The 23,489-nt window shown below is 39.7% G+C and overlaps 1 gene segment (V, D, J or C); it reads right to left on the reverse strand.

The window, feature by feature from the left end:
- Positions 1–57: 57 nt before the first annotated feature.
- On the reverse strand, positions 58–23,147 carry LOC137308052 (T-cell receptor alpha chain constant-like). The segment is given in 5 exon segments: positions 58–984; positions 1,994–2,101; positions 4,692–4,739; positions 4,830–5,123; positions 23,096–23,147. Coding segments are annotated over 4 exon segments (501 nt in total).
- Between the last annotated feature and the right edge of the window lie 342 nt (positions 23,148–23,489).

Here is a 23,489-nt window from a genome sequence, read left to right on the forward strand (position 1 = left end):
ACATAAATGCATCTTACATTTGAAGTCACTGAAAGCAAACTGATGACCAGTAACAATTGTTGATAAAATGTATTTTATTTTCAAGAAATACCAGAAGAAATTTATCAGCGTATATCTTATAAATTCTTATTAAAAGATAACAATACTTGGCAAACTAATATCTAAACCTGCAAAAATGCATTTTAATATAATGTTGCATTTCTTAACAATAGAAATAAAAATAAAAATATATTCATACAATTGTAATTCAGTATTCCAACCTCAAAATGAACTTCTTGATGCATTTAAGTGCAATCGTGCTGACATGAAATTTGCATTTTTTTTCTTAATGGACGCCTGCACCTGTTTATTCTCAATGGGTTGAGCCTGGAGATTACTGTTGGGATGTTGCTGGGTTATTGTTGAACACATTCCTTTGTTGTTTCTCTAAACATCTATTTTAACAAAAGCCCAATCGGTTTAAAATGAAAGGGATAGACCCTACATTGGAAAAGTCGACACTACAATATCAGGCAAACACATCAGGCTCCTGCCCACTGATATCACTAAAAGACTTTAGTTGCTCATTAGAAAGTGGAACAAGAATTTAGAACAAACGCGTTATTGTACTCTAATATTGCAAGGACCTAATTTGTAAGCATTACACTCAATCTGCATAGACTGTACAATTTAAATCATACCGTAATCCACGTTATAATGTTAACACAATTTCAGTAATGTCAAAACGGTAATAAGCAATTAGAATTCTTAAAACTCTAAATATAACAGAATATTCTCAACGAGGGGCATTTTAACTCAAGAGGTAAGGGTACAGATTAGGCAAACAGGCCACCAGGACGATTCATTAAACCAACACCCAACACGCGAGTACATCAGTTGTGACCATTATTCAGGGTATACGTGAAAAGGCCATCAGTGACAAAGCAAATTTTTGTTCTTCACTGTCGGGGTAGCTGTTCTGTTCTGATCGTTGTTTCATGATCCCTGTGGAGAGAGAAAGCAGGAACAAGTGGTCTTAATATATCCTAGTCAATAAGTCTGTCGCCCCTAAGCAGAATTAATCATTAACTGTAAACTGCCAATGTTACCAAAACTGAGCTCATAGTTCATTACATCTACAGACTTAACTGATGTAAAAACTTTTAATATGTACATAAGATAATTACTATAAACACACAACCCCATACATATTTTTATTTGTACTCGAGATGTCGGTAAGACTGATAATTATTACTCATCCCAAGTTTCCCTGAGAAAGTGTTAGTGTTTTCCTTTGGTTTATAAACTATTTAAGATAATTGGCGAAAGAGCCAGAGGGGAGATGAGGAGATTTTTTTTTAACGCAGCGAGTTGTTACGATCTGGAATTCACTGCCTGAAAGGGCGGTGGAAGCAGATTCAATGATAACTTTCAAAAGGGGAATTGGATAAATACTTGAAGGGGGAAAATTTTACAGGGCTATGGGAAAAGAGCAGGGGAGTGGGACTAATTGGATAGCTCTTTCAAAGAGCCGGAACAGGCACGATGGGCTGAATTGCCTCCTTCTGTGCTGTACGATTGTATTTGGCTCACAGGGCATGAAAAGTTAATCGCATGATGTGGGCTAATCGCCTATCGGCCAGGCCATTCCACGAATTATATAGAATTACATAGAATTTACAGCATAGAAACAGGCCATTCGGCCCAACTGGTCTGTGCCGGTGGTTTTGCTCCCTCCCTACTTCATCTCACCCTATCAGCATATCCTTCTATTCCTTTCCCCCTCGTGTACTTATCTAGCTTCCCCTTAATGGCGTCTATGACATTGGAAGACGAGCAGGGGAGTTCTCCCTGGTGTCCTGGCCAATATTAACCCTCAAGCAACATCTGTTTGTGGGAGCTTTGTAAAATTATTCGGTCAATACATACAGGTGTTCATTGAAAGGGGGCTGCCTGAGGTGGGGTTTAGTCTTAGATACGGTGCACGGAAGACCATGGGACATTGTGGTCTCACCTTATGAAATCCAAGCACGAACAGTCATCAACAGATTGAATGCGATGCTTTTGAAGAAGATGATTCTTAAACTTAAGACTGTCAGAGAGAGAAGATTCATATGTTCGTCTGTGAGAAGGAAAGAAAACAAAATGTTGAGACTATCTGTCTGTCTGTCTATGCCTGTCTGTCTGTCTATCTATGTTTGTTTGTATCCATATATCTATCTATCTATCCATCTATTTTTATTCGTTCATGGGATGTGGGCGTCGCTGGCGAGGCCGGCATTTATTGCCCATCCCTAATTGCCCTTGAGTAGGTGGTGGTGAGCCGCCTTCTTGAACCGCTGCAGTCCGTGTGGTGACGGTTCTCCCACAGTGCTGTTTGGAAGGGAGTTCCAGGATTTTGACCCAGCGACGATGAAGGAACGGCGATATATTTCCAAGTCGGGATGGTGTGTGACTTGGAGGGGAACGTGCAGGTGGTGTTGTTCCCATGTGCCTGCTGCTCTTGTCCTTCTAGGTGGTAGAGGTCGTGGGTTTGGGAGGTGCTGTCGAAGAAGCCTTGGCGAGTTGCTGCAGTGCATCCTGTGGATGGTACACACTGCAGCCACAGTGCGCCGGTGGTGAAGGGAGTGAATGTTCAGGGTGGTGGATGGGGTGCCAATCAAGCGGGCTGCTTTGTCCTGGATGGTGTCGAGCTTCTTGAGTGTTGTTGGAGCTGCACTCATCCAGGCAAGTGGAGAGTATTCCATCACACTCCTGACTTGTGCCTTGTAGATGGTGGAAAGGCTTTGGGGAGTCAGGAGGTGAGTCACTCACCGCAGAATACCCAGCCTCTGACCTGCTCTTGTAGCCACAGTATTTATGTGGCTGGTCCAGTTCAGTTTCAGGTCAATGTCGATGGTGGGATGTCGATGGTGGGGGATTCAGTGATGGTAATGCCGTTGAATGTCAAGGGGAGGTGGTTAGACTCTCTCTTGTTTGAGATAGCCATTGCCTGGCACTTGTCTGGCGCAAATGTTACTTGCCACTTATCAGCCCAAGCCTGGATGTTATCCAGGTCTCGCTGCATGCGGGCACAGACTGCTTCATTATCTATCTATCTATCTATCTATCTATCTATCTATCTATCTATCTATCTATCTATCTATCTATCTATCTATCTATCTATCTGTATACGTCTGCCTGTCTGTCTGTCTATCTAGCTATATTTGTCTGTCTGTCTGTATCTATCTATCTATCTATCTATCTATCTATCTATCTATCTATCTATCTATCTATCTATGTCTGCCTGTCTGTCTATCTAGCTATATTTGTCTGTCTGTCTATCTATCTGTCTATCTATCTATCTATCTATCTATGTCTGCCTGTCTGTCTATCTAGCTATACTTGTCTGCCTGTCTGCGTCTATCTATCTATCTATGTCTGCCTGTCTGTCTGTCTATCTAGCTATATTTATCTGTCTGACTATGTCTATCTATGATTGTCTGTCTGTCTGTCTGTGTCTATCTATCTATCTATCTATCTATCTATCTATCTATCTATCTATCTATCTATAATTGTCTGTCTGTCTGTGTCTACCTATGTATCTATCTATGTCTGCCTGTCTATCTTTGTCTGTCTGTCTGTCTATCTATCTATCTATCTATCTATCTATCTATCTATCTATCTATCTATGTCTGTCTGTCTATCTATCTATCTATCTATCTATCTATCTATCTATCTATCTATCTATGTCTGCCTGTCTATCTATCTATCTATCTATCTATCTATCTATCTATCTATCTATCTATCTATCTATCTATCTATCTATCTATCTATCTATCTATCTATCTATGTCTGCCTGTCTATCTTTGTCTGTCTATCTATCTATCTATCTATCTATCTATCTATCTATCTATCTATCTATCTATCTATCTATCTATCTATCTATCTATGTCTGCCTGTCTATCTTTGTCTGTCTATCTATCTATCTATCTGTCTATCTATCTATCTATCTATCTATCTATGTCTGCCTGTCTATCTTTGTCTTTCTATCTATCTATCTATCTATCTATCTATCTATCTATCTATCTATCTATCTATCTATCTATCTATCTATCTATCTATCTATCTATCTATCTATGTCTGCCTGTCTATCTTTGTCTGTCTATCTATCTATCTATCTATCTATCCATCTATCTATCTATCTATCTATCTATCTATCTATCTATCTATCTATGTCTGCCTGTCTATCTTTGTCTGTCTGTCTGTCTATCTATCTATCTATCTATCTTTGTCTGTCTATCTATCTATCTATCTATCTATCTATCTATCTATCTATCTATCTATGTCTGCCTGTCTATCTTTGTCTATCTATCTATCTATCTATCTATGTCTGCCTGTCTATCTTTGTCTTTCTATCTATCTATCTATCTATCTATCTATCTATCTTTGTCTGTCTATCTATCTATCTATCTATCTATCTATCTATCTATCTATCTATGATTGTCTATCTATCTATCTATCTATCTATCTATGTCTGCCTGTCTATCTGTGTCTGTCTATCTATCTATCTATCTATCTATTTCTGCCTGTCTATCTTTGTCTGTCTATCTATCTATCTATCTATGTCTGCCTGTCTATCTTTGTCTGTCTGTCTATCTATCTATCTATCTATGTCTGCCTGTCTATCTTTGTCTGTCTGTCTATCTCACACACACACGGACAGCGCTCACCTGTCTCCTCATCATCCTGCACCTCGATGCACGGCACTGCGGAATCATCTGAAGGAGCAATAATAATAATCAGTATTAATGACAACATCTTCGCACGTCACCTTAATGTCTTGGGTCGATTGTTACTATTTAACATACCAAGAGCTTTTAACTTCCTGGGTTTTGGTTCATTCAGGACGTTGCATTGAAATCCCTCCTCCAGCTCCGATTTAGGCCCTGTCAGATATCCGACCAGACTGTAGCTCTTATCCTCGATGGATACCATAGCGTCCTCTGGGGTTCGATTCTGGGCATTCCCCCCGGCCGTCAGGGACACGGTGAGGTTGTTGGGGAAGAAGTCTGTAACCAGGCAAACGGCTGAAACCACGGGCTGAGTGGTGTGTTTGGGTGGAGGGAGAATATAGACCGATGGTTCCAAAATAACGTCCCTTTCTGTTGATAGACATGACAATAACCGAAATGTTACATTTAGGCGATCAAATCACAATCATCATGCTCTATTCTTGAATAAACAGACGCCAGTCATTATTTATTAACGCATGAGGAATGTGTAAAGGTTGAAAGGCATTAGCTTGGAGCAGGAAACTTTGTTGTTGTTAAATTTTTGATCAAAATTCCACTCCTTGTAATAACATTGAACTTTGGGATTATATAGAATTTACAGCACAGAAACTGGCCATTCGGCCCAACTGATATACCTCGGTGGTTATGCCCCATATGTAATTGACACAAGAACCAGAGGCGACATGAGAAAACACTTTTACGCAGCCAGTTGTTATGATCTGGAACGCCCTGCCTGAAAGGGCGGTGGAAGCAGATTCAATAGTAACTTTTAAAAGGGAATTGGATAAATACTTGAAAGGGAAAAATTTGCAGGGCTTTGGCGAAAGAGCAGGGTGAGTGGGACTAATTGGATAGCTCTTTCAAAGAGCCAGCACAGGCACGATGGGCCGAATGGCCTCCTTCTGTGCTGTATCATTCCGTGCTTCTATGACAATGTGCATGTTTCACTCTTTTGCTCTGTCTTGCCGCTTCTCTCTTTCTCTTCCCCCCTCTATATCCCCGTGCACAATCTGTGATATCATCGAACCTTGCAGCACAGGAGGAGACCTTTCGGCCCATCGGGCCCGTGCCGGCTCTTTGAAAGAGCTACACAATTAGTCCCACTCCACCGTGCTCTTTCCCCATAGCCCAGCATTTCTTTTCCCTTTGAAGTATATATCCCAGAATGATATTAGGGACGAGGGACTTCAGTTATGTGGAGAGACTGGAGAAGCTGGGGTTGTTCTCCTTAGAGCAGAGAAGGTTAAGGGGAGATTTGATCGAGGTGTTCAAAATTACAAAGGGTTCTGATAGAGTACATAAGGAGAAACTGTTTCCAGTGGCAGAAGGGTCAGTAACCAGAGGACACAGATTTAAGATAACTGGCAAAACGAGAGCGGAGGAGGAGCAATTTATTTACACAGCGAGCTGTGAATTCACTGCCTGAAAGGGAGGTGGAAGCAGATTCAATAATAATTTTCAAAAGGTACATACACGAGAAGGAAAAAATTCCAGGGCTATGGGGAGTGGACTAATTGGATAGCTCCTTCATAGAGCTTGCACAAGCACAATGGGCCGAATGTTATCTTTCTGTACTGTATGATTCTATATCCAATTCTCCTGTGGCCTGGGTTATGATTTGAAAACTGTTGAGTTTGTATCTTTCACAACCAATGTATATTTTAGAATAATATATTTGTTGGGGAACTCAAAGCGTCTATAAAATTGCTCTGGAAGTCTCGGTGCAATGGTGAGCACTGAGTGATTGCATAAATGTAATCAATATTTGTTATATTCCTTCTACATTATCCATAGCTAGTGCCTATTTTGAATATTGATAGATTTACATTTGTTGGTTAACCAATTATTGTTGACTTTTTCAGTAACTAGAAATTATTATTTGATATAAATAATATTACCCCCCTTTGGTTTTCATTCTCATTGTGAATTATGTGTCACATCAGGGGCGATGTATTTATTAAATTTGACAGTCAGCAACCAACCACCCAGTCTTTGATCTGTTTGGCTCTATTTCAAAATTACGTGTTCAAAATTATGAAGGGTTTTGATAAGAGTAGATAAGGAGGGACAGTTTCCCAGTGGCAAGGGGAGTCGGTAACCAAAGGATATTTAAGATAATCGGCAAAAGAACCAAAGGGGAGATGAGGAGATTTTTTTTTTTACACAGCGAGTTGTGATGATCTGGAATGCACTGCCTGAAAGGGCGGTGGAAGCAGATTCAATAGTAACTTTCAAAAGGGAATTGGATAAATACTTGAAAAGGAAACATTTGCAGGGCTATGGGGAAAGAGTAGGGTAAGTGGAACTAATTGGATAGCTCTTTCAAAGAGATAGCACCAGGCACGATGGACCGAATGGCCTTCTTCTGTGCTGTAAGATTCTGCGATTTCACTATAAGTGCCGATAATAAAAATATAAGAAATAGGAGCAGGAGTAGGCCATATGGCCCCTCGAGCCTGTTCCGCCATTCCATCAGATCATGGCTGATCTTCGACCTCAACTCCATTTTCCCGCCCGATCCCCATATCCCTTGATTCCCCTAGAGTCCAAAAGTCTATCGATCTCAACGACTCAGCATCCACAGCCCTCTGGGGTAGAGAATTCCAAAGATTCACAACCCTCTGAGTGAAGAAATGCCTCCTCATCTCAGTCTTAAATGGCCGATCCGTAACTCTGCCCCCTAGTTCTAGACTCTCCAGCCAGGGGATACAACCTCAGCCTCTACCCCTGTCAAGCCCCCTCTGAATCTTATATGTTTCAATGTGATCCCCTCTCATTCTTCTAAACTCCAGAGAGTATAGGCCCATTCTACTCAACCACTGATCTAGTGATAATGGCACTTTCTTAGCCATTATAGGAGCAGGAGTAGGCCAGTCGGCCCCTCGAGCCTGCTCCGCCATTCAATAAGATCATGGCTGATCTGATCCTAACCTCAAGTCTAAATTCATGTCCAATTTCCTGCCCGCTTCCCGTAACCCCTAATTCCCTTTACTTCTAGGAAACTGTCTATTTCTGTTTTAAATTTATTTAATGATGTAGCTTCCACAGCTTCCTGGGGCAGCAAATTCCACAGACCTACTACCCTCTGAGTGAAGAAGTTTCTCCTCATCTCAGTTTTGAAAGAGCAGCCCCTTATTCTAAGATTATGCCCCCTAGTTCTAGTTTCACCCATCCTTGGGAACATCCTTACCGCATCCACCCGATCAAGCACCTTCACAATCTTATATGTTTCAATAAGATCGCCTCTCATTCTTCTGAACTCCAATGAGTAGAGTCCCAATCTACTCAACCTCTCCTCATATGTCCACCCCCTCATCCCCGGGATTAGGATGGTTTCACTCCAAGAACTAGCTTATGAGTACCTGACAGTCCTCACACATTAATATGTATGATGGTAAATTCTTTCAGCTAACTTACAGAGCCAGACGCTTTAGAAAATGTTTAATGCTTATGACTAAACACGGATTACTTGGCAAATAACCAGAGAATAAATAGATACCAAACTATCTATTTCTTCATTTTGATTAATTGTTCTACCCATAGATTTAAATATCTTTGCAGTTTATTAAAAGATTGAGACCGTGCTTACCGCTATTTTAACTGGTGGCTATATAACACCAGAAGACTTGCTATACACGCATAACATTTTGCAGTGTACAAGGACACCGGTCCAGTATCTATGATACTGGACTAGCGACCTGGAAGCCATGAGTTCAAATCCCACCATGGCAAGTTCTGAAATGGAATTGAATACAGATAATAACTTGTAAGCTTGTAGCTTTAAACTCTGGTGGATTGTGATAAAAAAAATCAGTGTTTATTAATGTCAGGCCTGGTCCAGTCTATACGTGACTACAGTCCATACTCCTAACATCCTCAGAATTGGCAACGAGGGATGGGCGACCAATATGGCCTTGCTAGTGTCGCCTTCATGCAGAGAATAACATTTCAATATGTTTAAACTTGAATCTTTCTTCTGCCTCCAAATTATTACCAACTTTTCACAGAACATGTTGTCCTAACTTGTGAATCTACCCAAAAAAGCTGATTTCATTTTTGTACAGTCCTACGCATAGCCTGGACTTGACTTCATTTTGCACCTATCTCCCTGCTATAGTTTACAAATCTATGACATGACTATTGTTTCCTTCAATGGACTGATCAGTAATCCTTCATATTTTCTTGTTTCTTGTTGTCAATTAATCACAAATTCGTGGATTTGTAACTTGTTATCTTGAATATCTATCAAACTACTTTGATTGAATTACTCGGTATTACAGTCAGTCTGGTTCCAGATCTGAATGTTAACTTGTAGTCACTATTCACACAGTATCAAAGGGTCATACACAAATGACCTGACTTTGTCAACTCGTGATGTGTACGTGTTTGGAATGGCGATGGTAACCATTTTGTAGTGTTTAACTGAAGGATATATGATCACCTCCTGATCTTTATCTACTCCTGGCGCTTGATTGGTTCTATAGGTCTTAGGGCACCTGTCCCAAAGATAACCTGATACTCACTACATGATTTCCAACGAGTGAATTATATCAACCACATGTATTAGAACATAAGAAATAGGAGCAGGAGTAGAACATAAGGCCCCTCGAGCCTGCTCCGTCATTCAATAAGATCATGGCTGATCTTCGACCTCAAGTGGTAAATAGCGAGGAGGATAGCCTCAGTCTGCAGGACGATATAGATGGGTTGGTCAGATGGGCGGAACAGTGGCAAATGGAATTTAACCCGGAAAAGTGCGAGGTGATGCACTTTGGAGGGACTAACAAGGCAAGGGAATACACAATGAATGGGAGGACCCTAGGCAAGACAGAGGGTCAGAGGGATCTTGGTGTGCAAGTTCACAGATCCCTGAAGGCGGCGGAACAGGTAGATAAGGTGGTAAAGAAGGCATATGGGATACTTGCCTTTATTAGCCGAGGCATAGAATATAAGAGCAAGGAGGTTATGATGGAGCTGTATAAAACACTGGTTAGGCCACAGCTGGAGTACTGTGTGCAGTTCTGGTCGCCACACTACAGGAAGGATGTGATCGCTTTGGAGAGGGTGCAGAGGAGATTCACCAGGATGTTACCAGGGCTGGAGCGCTTCAGCTATGAAGAGAGACTGGGAAGATTGGGTTTGTTTTCCTTGGAGCAGAGGAGGCTGAGGGGGGACATGATTGAGGTGTACAAAATTATGAGGGGCACAGATAGGATGGATACTAAGGAGCTTTTTCCCTTCGTTGAGGGTTCTATAACAAGGGGACATAGATTCAAGGTAAAAGGCGGGAGGTTTAGAGGGGATTTGAGAAAGAACTTTTTCACCCAGAGGGTGGTTGGAGTCTGGAACTCACTGCCTGAAAGGGTTGTGGAGGCAGGAACCCTCACAACATTCAAGAAGCATTTGGATGAGCACTTGAAATGCCATAGCATACAAGGCTACGGACCAAATGCTGGAATATGGGATTAGAGTAGACAGGGCTGATGGCCGGTGCGGACACGATGGGCCGAAGGGCCTCTATCCGTGCTGTATGACTCTATGACTCTATGACTCTATGAACTCCACTTTCCCGCCCGATCCCCATATCCCTTGATTCCCCTAGATCCAAAAATCTATCGATCTCAGCCTTGAATATGCTCAACGACTGAGCATCCACAGCGCTCTGGGGTAGAGAATTCCAAAGATTCACAACCCTCTGAGTGAAGAAATTCCTCCTCATCTCGGTCCTTAATGTCTGACCCCTTATCCTGAGACTATGCCACCTAGCTCTAGACTCTCCAGCCGGGGAAACAGCCTCTCAGCATCTACCCTGTCAAGCCCCCTCAGAATCTTATTTGTTTCGATGAGATCACCTCTCATTCTTCTAAACTCCAGAGAGTTTTGGCCCATTCTACTCAATCTCTCCTCATAGGACAACCCTCTCATCCCAGGAATCAATCTAATGAACCTTCATTGCACCGCCTCCAAGGCAAGTATATCCTTCCTTAGATAAGGAGACCAAAACTGTAAGCAGTACTCCAGGTGAGCTCCCACCAAAGCCCCGTACAATTGTAGTAAGACTTCCTCACTCTTGTACTCCAACCCCCTTGCAATAAAGGCCAACATGCCATTTGCCTTCCTAATTTCTTGCTGTACCTGCATGCTAACTTTTTGTGTTTCTTGTATGAGGACACCAAAATCTCTCTGAACACCAATATTTATTAGTTTCTCATCATTTAAAAAAATCTGTTTTTCTATTCTTCCTGCCAAAGTGAATAACCTCACATTTCCCTACATTATATTCCATCTGCCACCTACTTGCTTATTCACTTAACCTGTCCATATCCCTTTGCAAACTCTTTGTGTCGTCCTCACAGCTTACTTTCCCAATTAACTTTGTATCGTCAGCAAACTTGGATGCATTACACTCGGTCTCTTCATCTAAGTCATTAATATAGATTGTAAATAGCTGAGGCCCAAGCACTGATCCTTGCAGCACCCCACTAGTTACAGCCTGCCAACCTGAAAATGACCCGTTTATCCCTGCTCTCTGTTTTCTCTCCGTTAACCAATCCTCTATCCATGCTAATATATTACCCCCAACCCCATGAGCCCTTATCTTGTGTAAAAACCTTTTGTGTGGCACCTTATCGAATGTCTTTTGAAAATCCAAATATACTACACCCACTGTTTCCCCCTTATCTATGCTGTTAGTTACATCCTCCAAAAACTCTAATAAATTCGTCAAACACGATTTCCCTTTTCATAAAACCATGATGACTCTGCCTGATCATATTATGATTTTCTAAGTCCCCTGTTATCACTTCCTTAATAATAGATTCCAGCATTTTCCCGACGACTGATGTCAGGCTAACTGGCCTGTAGTTCCCTGTTTCCTCTCTCCCTCCTTTCTTGAGTAGCGGGGTTACATTTGTTACCTTCTAATCCACTGGGACCGTTGTAGAATCTAGGGAATTTTGGAAGATCACAACCAATGCATCCACTATCTCTGCAGCCACCTCTTATAGAACCCTGGGATGTAGGCCATCAGGTCCAGGGGATTTATTGGCTTTTAGTCCCATTAGTTTCTCCAGTACTTTTTCTCTACTGATATTAATTATATTAAGTTCCTCATTCTCATTAGCCCCTTGGTTCCCCACTATTTCTGGTATGCTTTTTGTGTCTTCTACTGTGAAGATAGATACAAAATATTTGTTTAACACCTCTGTCATTTCCTTATTCTCCATTATAATTTCTCCTGTCTCAGCCTCTAAAGAACCAACGTTTAATTTTGCTGCTCTCTTCTTTTTTACATACTTGTAGAAGCTCTTACAATCCGTTTTTATATTTCTTGGTAGGTTACTTTCTTATTCTATTTTCTCCCTTTTTATCAATTTTTTGCTCATCCTTGGATAGTTTCTAAAACTCTCCCAATCCTCAGGCTTACTATTCGTCTTGGCAACATTATAGGCTTCTTTTAATCTAATATTATCCTTAACTTCTTTCGTTATATTAATATGCAAACCTACTTAATATCTGGTCAGCACCATACATCGAGACAAGTAGACAATATCTTAATTGTCTGGCACATAAACCATTAACAGAACGAAACAGTTCGTTGGAATTTCTCATTCACTCACTCATTCCCTCACTCACCCATTCACACTTTCTCCAGTATTCTTACAGAATATTCCAAACTGCAAAAGATTTACCCGCTAGGTTAAATTAGTTTGTGGTGACTGTCAGTTATCTTTGTACATATTCTTCAGTCAATTACTAGTAAAAAAAATAATAAAATAGCATACCAGGCGCACTGAAAACAATACTAGATAATTTGTCCTTTGCTACCAATAAGCTGCGTGCTTACTAGTTTGTATATCAAACTTTCTTTCTGGACCAAATATTGTTTTATTACCACACAGTAGACAGGCCTCTGTGCAGAAACACTGCCAACTGTCCAACGTCTAGTAGGAAATATGATTAAATTACAATATTTTCAATTTGAGATCTGTAGTAGTCTTTATTTAGATACACGCCAAACTTCCAATTAAAAGTTGAGTGTTGTTTGCGATTGTTATTTCTCTAATTAAAAAAATTAAAAGTAATTCTCAAAAGTAGCATGTCTCTATTCCTGCTGCATTGGTTGTCCAGTTATTATTTCTGTATGATGACGCTGCTTGTCCATTCCTAATTCTTGGGTGTACTATAAACCATTAAGTTTCAAAAGTATGAAATAATAATGAACTTCAGTCGCTCATATTAAACTAATATTGCAGCACACCATGTGCATAAGTATCAAGAATCCTTTATTATAATGAATAGAACATGAATTATAGCATTCAATTTACATGGGATCACATTCAGTCTAGTCCTGGGCCCAAATGTTATCTCAGTGCAATTGAGCAAGCGACATTCTATATTAGTACAGATGTTACGGGACATCTTGAACTGACATTTCTTTATGTAGATATATATACTATATATGTATACATAGATGTATGTACATATATATATACTATATGTACATATGTACATTTCTTTCCCCTTCTCCATCTCTCTGTCCCCTTTTGCATCTTTCCCCTTTTCCGTCTTTCCCCTTTTCCTTCCTTCTTTCTTTCTTTCTGGCTATATATCTATCGGAATGCCAGTTGCTATTGTAAATAATGCATAAATATATATATATATATATACATTTTAGACCATATGGTATTGGTGTATGAAGTTGAATTAATCGTCTATCTTTGAACTGCTTAGATGCCCTGACTAACTATCTCATTAATTTTAATGCCAATCTATTCTGTGGTACTTACTTGCTTCTACAGCCAGTTTGGTCCCAGTTCCAAAGGTTAAAGCATAGCCAGCCCCTGAATTCTGCACAGTGATAGACGCCTAGCCCAAAACCATAGCACTGATTTCTAATCCCCTTTCCTATATAATCTATTCCCCGAGATAGAAGCAACGGGCATCATACCTAAGTCAGCAGAAATCTGATATAAATTGTTGAACCCAATGCAATCACTCCTTTCCCCGGTAAAGATGCTAATTATCCAACGCCCCTCTCTTTGAAAGAGCTACCCAATTAGTCCCACTCAGCTACTCTTTCCCTACAGCCCTGCATTTGTGTTGCTTTGCAAGTGTACATCCAAATGAGATAGAGATTACAGTATGGAAGCAGTTGCTTGAAAATATTTCATTTATGATTCATCTCAATATGAGCTAACTCTTCGATCTGTTCTGAAAAGGGAAGAAATGAGTTTTAGATGAAAAAAAATAACCTACTTGGTATTACGGTTAGCCTGGTGCCAGGTCCAAAGATCAGCTTATTGACGTTATTCACACAGCATTATCCCTCAATACGAAAACTGTTTAACCAACACCCAGGTAACCTTTGGGGAAAAGGGGATAGTCTATGCACCCAACAAATAAGGTGTGTCACGGCGTTCTTTATAAATTGTTTACTATTTGATTAAGCTAAGCGTACAAAAGATGCCTTACCCTTAAGTGACAATTTGGATTTTTCTTACCACTGTTTCTCTTGCATTTAATTTCTAATCAATTACACATCATTAACAGTGTTCCGAGTAACCTCATACTGTTGTCATGTGTGTACAGATTTAACCTTACAAAAGGTCACACAAGTATAAATCTGATGAAAGGTCATTGACTTGAAATGTTAACTTTGTCTCTCTCTCCACATATGCTGCCTGACATGCTGAGAGCTTCCAGCATTTTCCGTTTTTATTTAATATAAATCATGCCTCCCTGAAATATTTCCTTTCATGGATATTCATTTGGGATTGGATCCTAAAAATATCAAAATTCAACACTTACTTGGTTTCACGGTGAGCCTCGTTCCCTCTCCAAATATCGATTATCATAGCTACCAGAATTCACACAGTCACACAGTCCTTAACAAAAACATTTGATGGATGCCAGGACCAGCAACATCTATTAGATGAGCAGCGAACACACCGAGCAAATAACTTGATCGTGCTTTTCCTGAACTGCTTGAATACCACTGATAACTATTTGATTTATACAAATATGATTAATATTTATTAGGTTCTGTAACTAAATGATTTTCTGATAGCCAGGCCCAAATAATCCAGTTCAGATCAATTGCACTGATTAATTATAGAATCCTAGAATCTTAGAATGGTTACAGCACGGAAGGAGCACGAGGAGAGATTACACAAATTGGGGTTGTATTCTCCAGAGTTTAGAAGGTTAATGGGTGATCTGATCGAAGTTTATAAGATATTAAGGGGAACGGATAGGGTGAATAGAGAGAAACTATTTCCACTGGTTGGGGATTCTAGGAGTAGGGGGCACAGTCTAAAAATGAGAGCCAGACCTTTCAGGAGCGAGATTAGAAAACATTTCTACACACAAAGGGTGGTAGAAGTTTGGAACTCTCTTCCGCAAACGGCAATTGATACTAGCTCAATTGCTACAGTTAAATGTGAGATAGATAGCTTTTTGGCAACCAAAGGTATTAAGGGATATGGGCCAAAGGCAGGTATATGGAGTTAGATCACAGATCAGCCATGATCTTATCAAATGGCGGAGCAGGCACGAGGGGCTGAATGGCCTACTCCTGTTCCTATAAAGGAGGCCATTCGGCCCATCGAGCCCATGCCAGCTCTTTGTCAGAGCAATCCAGTTAGTCCCATTCCCCCACTCTTTCCCCGTGGCCCTGCAAATTTTTCTCTTCAAGTATATATCCTGTTGCTTCTTGAAAGCTACAATTGAATCTGCTTCCACCACCCTTTCAGGCAGTGCATTCCAGATCATAACTACTCGCTGCATTAAAAAAAAGTTTTCCCTCATGTCGCCTCTGGTTCTTTTGCCAATCACCTTAAATCTGTGACCTTTGGTTCTCGACCCTTCCGCAAATGGGAACAGTTTCTCTTTATTTACTTTATCTAAATCCTTCATAATTTTGAACATTTCTATCGAATCTCCTCTCAACCGTCTCTGCTCCAAGGAGAACAATCCCAGCTTCGCCAATCTATCCACGTAACTGAAGTCCCTCATCCCTGGAACCACTCTAGTTAATCATTTCTGCACCTTCTCTAAGGCCTTCACATCCTTCCTAAAGTGCGTGCCCAGAATTGGACACAAGGCTCCAGCCGTGGCCGAACTAGTGTTTTATAAAGGTTCATCATAACTTCCTTACTTTTGTACTCTATGTATAAAGCCCAAGATCCCGTGGACATAGAGAAGATGTTTCCACTTGAGGGGGAGACCAAAACTAGGGGCCAGAAATATAAGATAGTCACTAATAAACCCAATAGGGAATTCAGGAGAAACTTCTTTACTCAGAGAGTGGTTAGAATTGCTATCACCGGGAGTAGATGAGGTGAATAGAGTTCTTACATTTAAAGGAAAGCTAGATAAGCACACGAGGGAGAAAGGAATATAAGGATATGCTGATAGGGTTAGCTGAAGAGGGATGAGAGATAGTTCATGCGGAGGATAAATGCCAACATAGACCAATTGGGCCGAATGACCTGTTTCTGTGCTGTAGACTCTATGCAATTCTATGCAAATTACTCTTAACTTAAAATTAAATAATTCAATATTTCTTTGCGTTTCTCAAAGATTATGAGTAGCATTATGTTGTTGCCATGTGTTTACTTTCCTAATAAATGATACATTTTTGTTAAGTAATTATTATTCTAATTTGTAAATATATAAGCTTGGAATAGTTTCAAGCTGTTCAAAAAGAGAACAGGGATAAATGGGTCATTTTCAGGTTTGCAGGTTGTAACTAGTGGGGTGCCGCAAGGATCAGTGCTCGGGCCTCAGCTATTTACAATCTATATTAATGACTTAGATGAAGGGACCGAGTGTTGTGTATCCAAGTTCGCTGACAATACAAAGTTAGGTGGGAAAATAAGCTGTGAGGAGGACACAAAGAGTCTGCAAAGGGATATGGACAGGTTAAGTGAGTGGGCAAGAGGGTGGCAGATGGAATATAATGTGGGGAAATGTGTGGTTATTCACTTTGGTAGGAAAAATAGAAAAACAGAATATTTTTTAAATGGTGAGAAACTATTAAATGTTGGTATCCAGAGAGACTTGGGTGTCCTGGTACAAGAAACACAAAACGTTAGCATGCAGGTACAGCAATAAATTAGGAAGGCAAATGGCATTTTGGCCTTTATTGCAAGATGGTTGGAGTTCAAGAGTAAGGAAGTCTAACTACAATTGTACGGGGTTTGGTGAGACCTCACCTGGAGTACTGCGTACAGTTTTGGTCTCCTTATCTAAGGAAGGATATACTTGCCTTAGAGGCGGTGCAACAAAAGTTCACTAGATTAATTCCTGGGATGAGAGGGTTGTCCTATGAGGAGAGGTTGAGTAGAATGGGCCAAAACTCTCTGGAATTTAGAAGAATGAGAAAAATATAAGACTCTGAGGGGGCTGAGAGGTTGTTACCCCTGGCTGGATGGTCTAGAACTGGGCGGCATAGTGGCAGGATAAGCGTTTGGCCATTTAAGACTGAGATGAGGTGGTATTTCTTCACTCAGGGGGTTGTGAATCTTTGGAATTCTCTCCCCCAGAGAGCTGTGGATGCTCAGTCGTTGAGTATATTCAAGGCTGAGATCGATAGATTTTTGGACTCTAGGGGAATCAAGGGATATGGGGATTGGGCGGGAAAGTGGAGTTGAGGTCGAAGATTAGCCATGATCTGATTGAACGGTGGAGCAGGCTCGAGGGGCCGAATGGCCTACTCCTGCTCCTATTTCTTACGTTCTTATGTTATCACGAGTTTCTTGCAATACAATAATTATATATTCCGCTTGTTAATCTGTCACCAAATTTTGAAACCTTCACGTGTATACCCTAGGAAACTTAGTTTGAAGACTCGGTCCCATGTATCCGTTAACTCAATATAGGATCTCTTATTGAATTGCATAGATTTGAACATAAATTTCTTAGCACTCATTGAACCTTTATTCCTGATGACTCCTGCAAACTTATTTTTCCACAAACAATCCACCTATCTTGTGATCTAACTTACAATGTGTTACATTATTCATTATCCATTAGAATGTCGCCCTTTCTTTTGAAAAATGCACAGATGGAGTGTTGTATCATCACTGAGTGTACATCAAGCAGTTTTCTTGGATAACCGAATACAGAATGCTTCAATCAATTAGAAATCCTTGGAGAATATTAACCCCCTTTAATGTTGATCCACACCATTTCTTTCTCAAAGCCTAGAGCTTTTATTAAAAACAATTAGCATTGACATTATCCTCTCCATAGTCCATACAATAGTCTGTAATGCATTGAAAGCTAACTTCCATATGTGCAGATGCTGAACGTGGTTAAAAACTCAATTAACTTCAATAGATTACTTACTTGGCTGCACTAATAATCTAGTCCCTCTTCCAAAAACCAGCTTATCGGTTGCTCCAATATTCACACATCGTTGGATCCCATGACAAAATCTCTTCCTGTGAACCGAAGTTTACTTTTGTTGGCCTCAGGGTGCCTTCATAATTGCGCAGTCCATCCGAATCTGTTTTTAGCTACAGAGCAGCCTAATAAATGCAGTCATTTCACAATAAATTAAATAATTCTAGGTTCCAAAATTCCGCTGCCCCCGTATCCTAACTCGCACCAAGTCCCGTTCACCCATCACCCCCTGTGCTCGCTGACCTGCATCGGCTCCTGGTCTGGGAAGCCTCGATTTTAGAATTCTTATCCTTGTTTTCGAATCCCTCCCTTCTCCCTGTAACCTCCACCAGTCCTACAATCCTCCAAAACCTCTGCGCTCCTTCACTTCTGGCCTCTTGCCTTAAGCCGTCTGGGCCCTAAGCTCCGGAATTCCCTTCTCTACGTCTCTCTCCTTCTTGAAGACGCTCCTTAAAACCTACCTCTTTGACCAAGCTTTTGGTCACCTGTCCTAATATCTCCTTATGTGGCTCAATGTCAAATTTTGTTTGGTAATCTCTCATATGTACGTGAAAGGCGCTATATAAATGCAAGATGTTGTTAAATATGAATTAATTTCCAATGTTGATTGCATTTCGATTGGACATTTGAAATGCCTTTGGGTTATTATCTTTGAGCAACCTACAGTGGCAAAGATTTCAAGTCTTCAACAAATCTTTGTAGAAACACTTTTTCGAAAGTAAGACGAGAGATATTTTACTGGGTAGAATATTCTGTACACTAAAGAGTTTACCACACAGGAATGCAGCACCTGGATTAGTATACTTTCAAATTCCTGGTGTTCTTTGTGTGCTCTAAACTGAGCTGAAGGAGACACTTGTCGTTCCCGATCTCTTGTCCACTAATAAACTAATATTTCGGCAATCAACCCTTCTGTTTTACATTTTCAATATATAGAAATATATCAATCATTTCGCAAATTGTCTACATTTCCAACATAACGCCCAGATTCATGCAACTTAGCTCTATGATTTAATGTTTCATCTTGAAAGATCTTGTTTGCTGTTCAGTCATTGTTGTAAAAAAATGCACTCTGCTTTTCCCACTTTGCCTTAATTCTCACATTCAAAACTCTCACTGAGTCATAACAAGTGTGTGGAATATATACTAACCCAACTAACATTCTAATTCTAGGCTATATTAAAGCATTTACACCATATTTTGTAAAGAGAACATAAATATAATGGGATGTAATAGGGAACCAAAGGTTTGGAAATAATCTTCTCAGGTAGGCATCGTTTATAGAAAAAAACTGGACGTTTAGCAGATGTCAACTATCTAAATTAAATTTTATATCCCCACTTGAGAATCTTAACACCATACTTCTAACAACTATCTGCATTTAAGGATAAGTATCGGAAATCCATTTTCCCCCAAAAGAAATCTGTAAAAGGATTTACTAATTTACAATGGTTACTAGGAGTTTCATGGAAAGCGAGAATAGTTCTATAATTTATTGGATGCTACTTCAAAATTTTAACCTAAGCCATAATCATTCAGACAACAGCAAAGCCAATGGCAGAACTCGCCCATATACTTAACTTACTTAATGTGCATCGACTGTTGTTCCCATTCCACTAACCCAGCAGTGCCATCATTATTAAATGGTGCACTGTTTCCAATTGATTCAAAAGCACACGAAGTTTAAGGAGACTTGTAAACCAGCATCAGTAACACTTACTACCACATGCTGGGACAATTGGAGCTTCTAAGACAGAGATCGGATTATGTTTGTTAGGTAAGGGGATCAAGGGATCTGGAGCAAAGGAGGGTAAATGGAGTTGAGGTACAGATCAGCCTCGATTTAAACTGAATGGCGGAGCAGGCTCGAGGGGCTGAATGGCCTACTCCTGTTCCTATATTCCTATGCAAAGGCAAATTATCGTTAAGTTTGGGCTGAAATTATCTTTACGTCCTTTAATCGTGGGTGAATCAATCGGTTCAGACTTTATCTGTGGCACCAAAACTAATTTACATAACCAGTTCAAGTAAATATTAATAGGCACTTACTGGGATTAACAGCGAGCTTGGTACCATTTGCAAATACTATTTTACCATATGTGCTAGCATCCACACAGTCACTTATCCCACAACATAAACGTAAGATGCCAATCGCATCCTCACGGCTTAATTCACAATACTTCCATTTTCATTAAACAAATTAGCAATAAAATCCCCAACTATTATAGTTGCGCTATTGTTTTCAGGATATTGACGGTGTCCTGTTATTCTTAATCTATATTTGTGTTCTTACAGTTGTACTTACTGGGCTGTACCATTAGTTTAGTCCCACTTCCAAATACAAGCTTGTAGGTTCCATCATTCACACAGTCCCACACTGCTTAACAAGAACCTTCTGGTGTTAGTTGATAACTCATGTCTATTTTAGTGAAAGATGCCTATAATTAAAGTTAATTATATCTTAACTTATTATTTAGCTACAATCTACCCATCCATCCATATATCTATACATGGACAGATAGAAAGAGAGAGAGAGGGGGAGAATGAGGAGAGGTTGAGTAGATTGGGACTCTACTCATTGGAGTTCAGAAGAATGAGAGGTGATCTTATTGAAACATATAAGATTGTGAAGGGGCTTGATCGGATGGATGCGGTAAGGATGTTCCCAAGGATGGGTGAAACTAGAACTAGGGGGCATAATCTTAGAATAAGGGGCTGCTCTTTCAAAACTGAGATGAGGAGAAACTTCATCATTCAGAGGGTAGTGGGTCTGTGGAATTTGCTGCCCCAGGAAGCTGTGGAAGCTACATCATTAAATAAATTTAAAACAGAAATAGACAGTTTCCTAGAAGTAAAGGGAATTAGGGGTTACGGGGAGCGGGCAGGAAATTGGACATGAATTTAGATGATTTAGGATCAGATCAGCCATGATCTCATTGAATGGCGGAGCAGGCTCGAGGGGCCGATTGGCCTACTCCTGCTCCTATTTCTTATGTTCTTATGTTCTTATAGAATGAGGGAATAACAGGCCAATAGTTAAATATGTGGATAGATAGATTAATGATAGATATATAGAAAGATAGATAGATGATAGATAGATAGATAGATAGTCAGACAGACCTACAGACAAATAGGCAACACACGTTGGACAATCTATTATTTAGTACACACAGAAGTACAATTTCCTGTTATATATACCTTTATTTGAACAAAGACCCATGGTTGGAAATCTAGTTATCCCCTATACAAATTAAACCTAATGTTTTACTTTGCTATATGAATAATGGCTGCATTGTGCCATTTCCCAACAGTAATTGGCAACCTGACACTTTGAACTGTGGCGACTTTGACACAGTCGAATACTGTTTTTATTCTGCCAGTTATTTTCATGTTTCCACCTGTCTATGAATGACAGTTCTGCATGAACCAATATTAAAAAATGCTCTGTTTTTGTTTATTGAACTTATATTGGACGTTTCGGTGCATTAGAGTTAAGCTGAACGGACGACTAATGTGTAACAACACTTACTGAGTTCCACCGTTAATTTAGTCCCGATTCCAAAAATTAGCTTTTCATATCCGGTAAGCCGCACAGAATTGCATGTTTCAACAAAAATTCACTTCTCTTGCTGTTTTTCTCCTTAACTTCTCCAAACTGGATGCAACTTACTAAGAAATATAACCCTGCTTACATCGCATTTACTTTTAAATGTAACATTGATTCAATCGCACTTATTATGACCTAATTCTGTTCCATTGTTTTTTCTAAGCCTGGAAGTTCACATTTTCATTATTTCTGTATCAACTATGCTGTTGCTCGTAATTTAGACGTTATTTTGATATATACCTTCATTTGTTAGGTTTTTATTTGATTTCCCCGTTTGATCTTATAATTACAAACTCAAGAATTCAAACACCCTTCTTCCATTTGTCCTCATCAAATGGCGTCACCCTCATTACACAATAAATATTAGTGAAACTGTAAACATCTCAAAATTATTAAGCCGTCTTACAAAGTATCAAAAGAATTCAGGAGAAACTTCTTTACCCAGAGAGTGGTGAGAACGTGAGGAATGTGGGCATTTTGCTTTCAAAAGTCCATGAAATCATGGGATGGTTGAGGCGAGCAGCGTAGATGCATTTAAGGGGAAGCTAGATAAACACATGAGGGAGAAAGGAATAGATAGGGTGAGATGAAGTAGGGTAGGAGGAGGCTGGAATGGAGCATAGACACCAGCACAGCCCAGTTGGGCCGAATGGCCTGTTTCTGTGCTGCAAATTCAGTGTAATTCTATGCAAACGGTCAAATAATTATGCGGACCGTTACACATGCATTGAAATTAAGCAATTTAATAATTATTGTGAAGACTCTTGAATGAGAAACCAGACGCTCGTCTTACTTCATCTTGTTATCCGACACTTAGCATTGAATAATTATGAATATTTTGCTCCATACTTGCAAAAGTATTATAACCCATGAAACTCTTTATTGCCAAAGTGAAAATGCTTATCCTAGAATCAAATACATACCAATAAGCCACAACTAATCATTAATTTTAGAGTAACCTGTAATCTGAAATAGAATTTTAGCTCAGCCAAGTATATGACATTATCCCAGCCTCCAGTAACAGGTCTATTCACAACAAAATTTATTCATTCAAAAAAAACCGTGTTTTTAAAAATTCTATATCAGTTAGGATCAGAATAGGATTCTGTGTGTGCCCTTTTGTTGTTTCACTTTTAATTTTGCCAATCTTGTCTACTCAAAGCTATATCCTAAAGAGTCATCAACAATTAGTGTCAGTCAAGATAGACAATTAGGCCTGAATAGATTTAATTAATTCATTTTAAGTACAGAAATGTTTATTTACGCTATAAAACAATGATCTATTTTTTCCTCTATCCATTTGATGCATCAGAACTTCACTTACTAGGTATAATATCCAGCTTTGTTCCAGAACCAAATATCAATGTGTTTTCCATAGTCCACACAGTATAATTTATCAATGCAAAAACTTTTGGATGCTACTTACTTGAGAATAAGTGCTATAGAATTAATTTCCTATGGTGTGGTCATGCCCAGTTGAGCTGTCCTAAGTTTTGAATAAATGTTGGTAGTTTTTAAACGTGATTTCAAATTTAGATATTATTTTTATGTACTCCAAATTTTGAAATGCCACTTAACTTACAAGGTGCTACTAAGCAAAATTAAATACTTACTGGGTTCTACAGTGAGTTTGGTTCCATTGCCAAACGTGAGTTTATTGTTGGCTCCAAGAGTTACACAGCAACACAGTCCTGATCAAAAACTTACAAGGAGTCTCA

The sequence above is a fragment of the Heptranchias perlo genome, unplaced genomic scaffold (genome assembly GCF_035084215.1).
Source record: "Heptranchias perlo isolate sHepPer1 unplaced genomic scaffold, sHepPer1.hap1 HAP1_SCAFFOLD_118, whole genome shotgun sequence".
NCBI lineage: Eukaryota > Metazoa > Chordata > Chondrichthyes > Hexanchiformes > Hexanchidae > Heptranchias > Heptranchias perlo.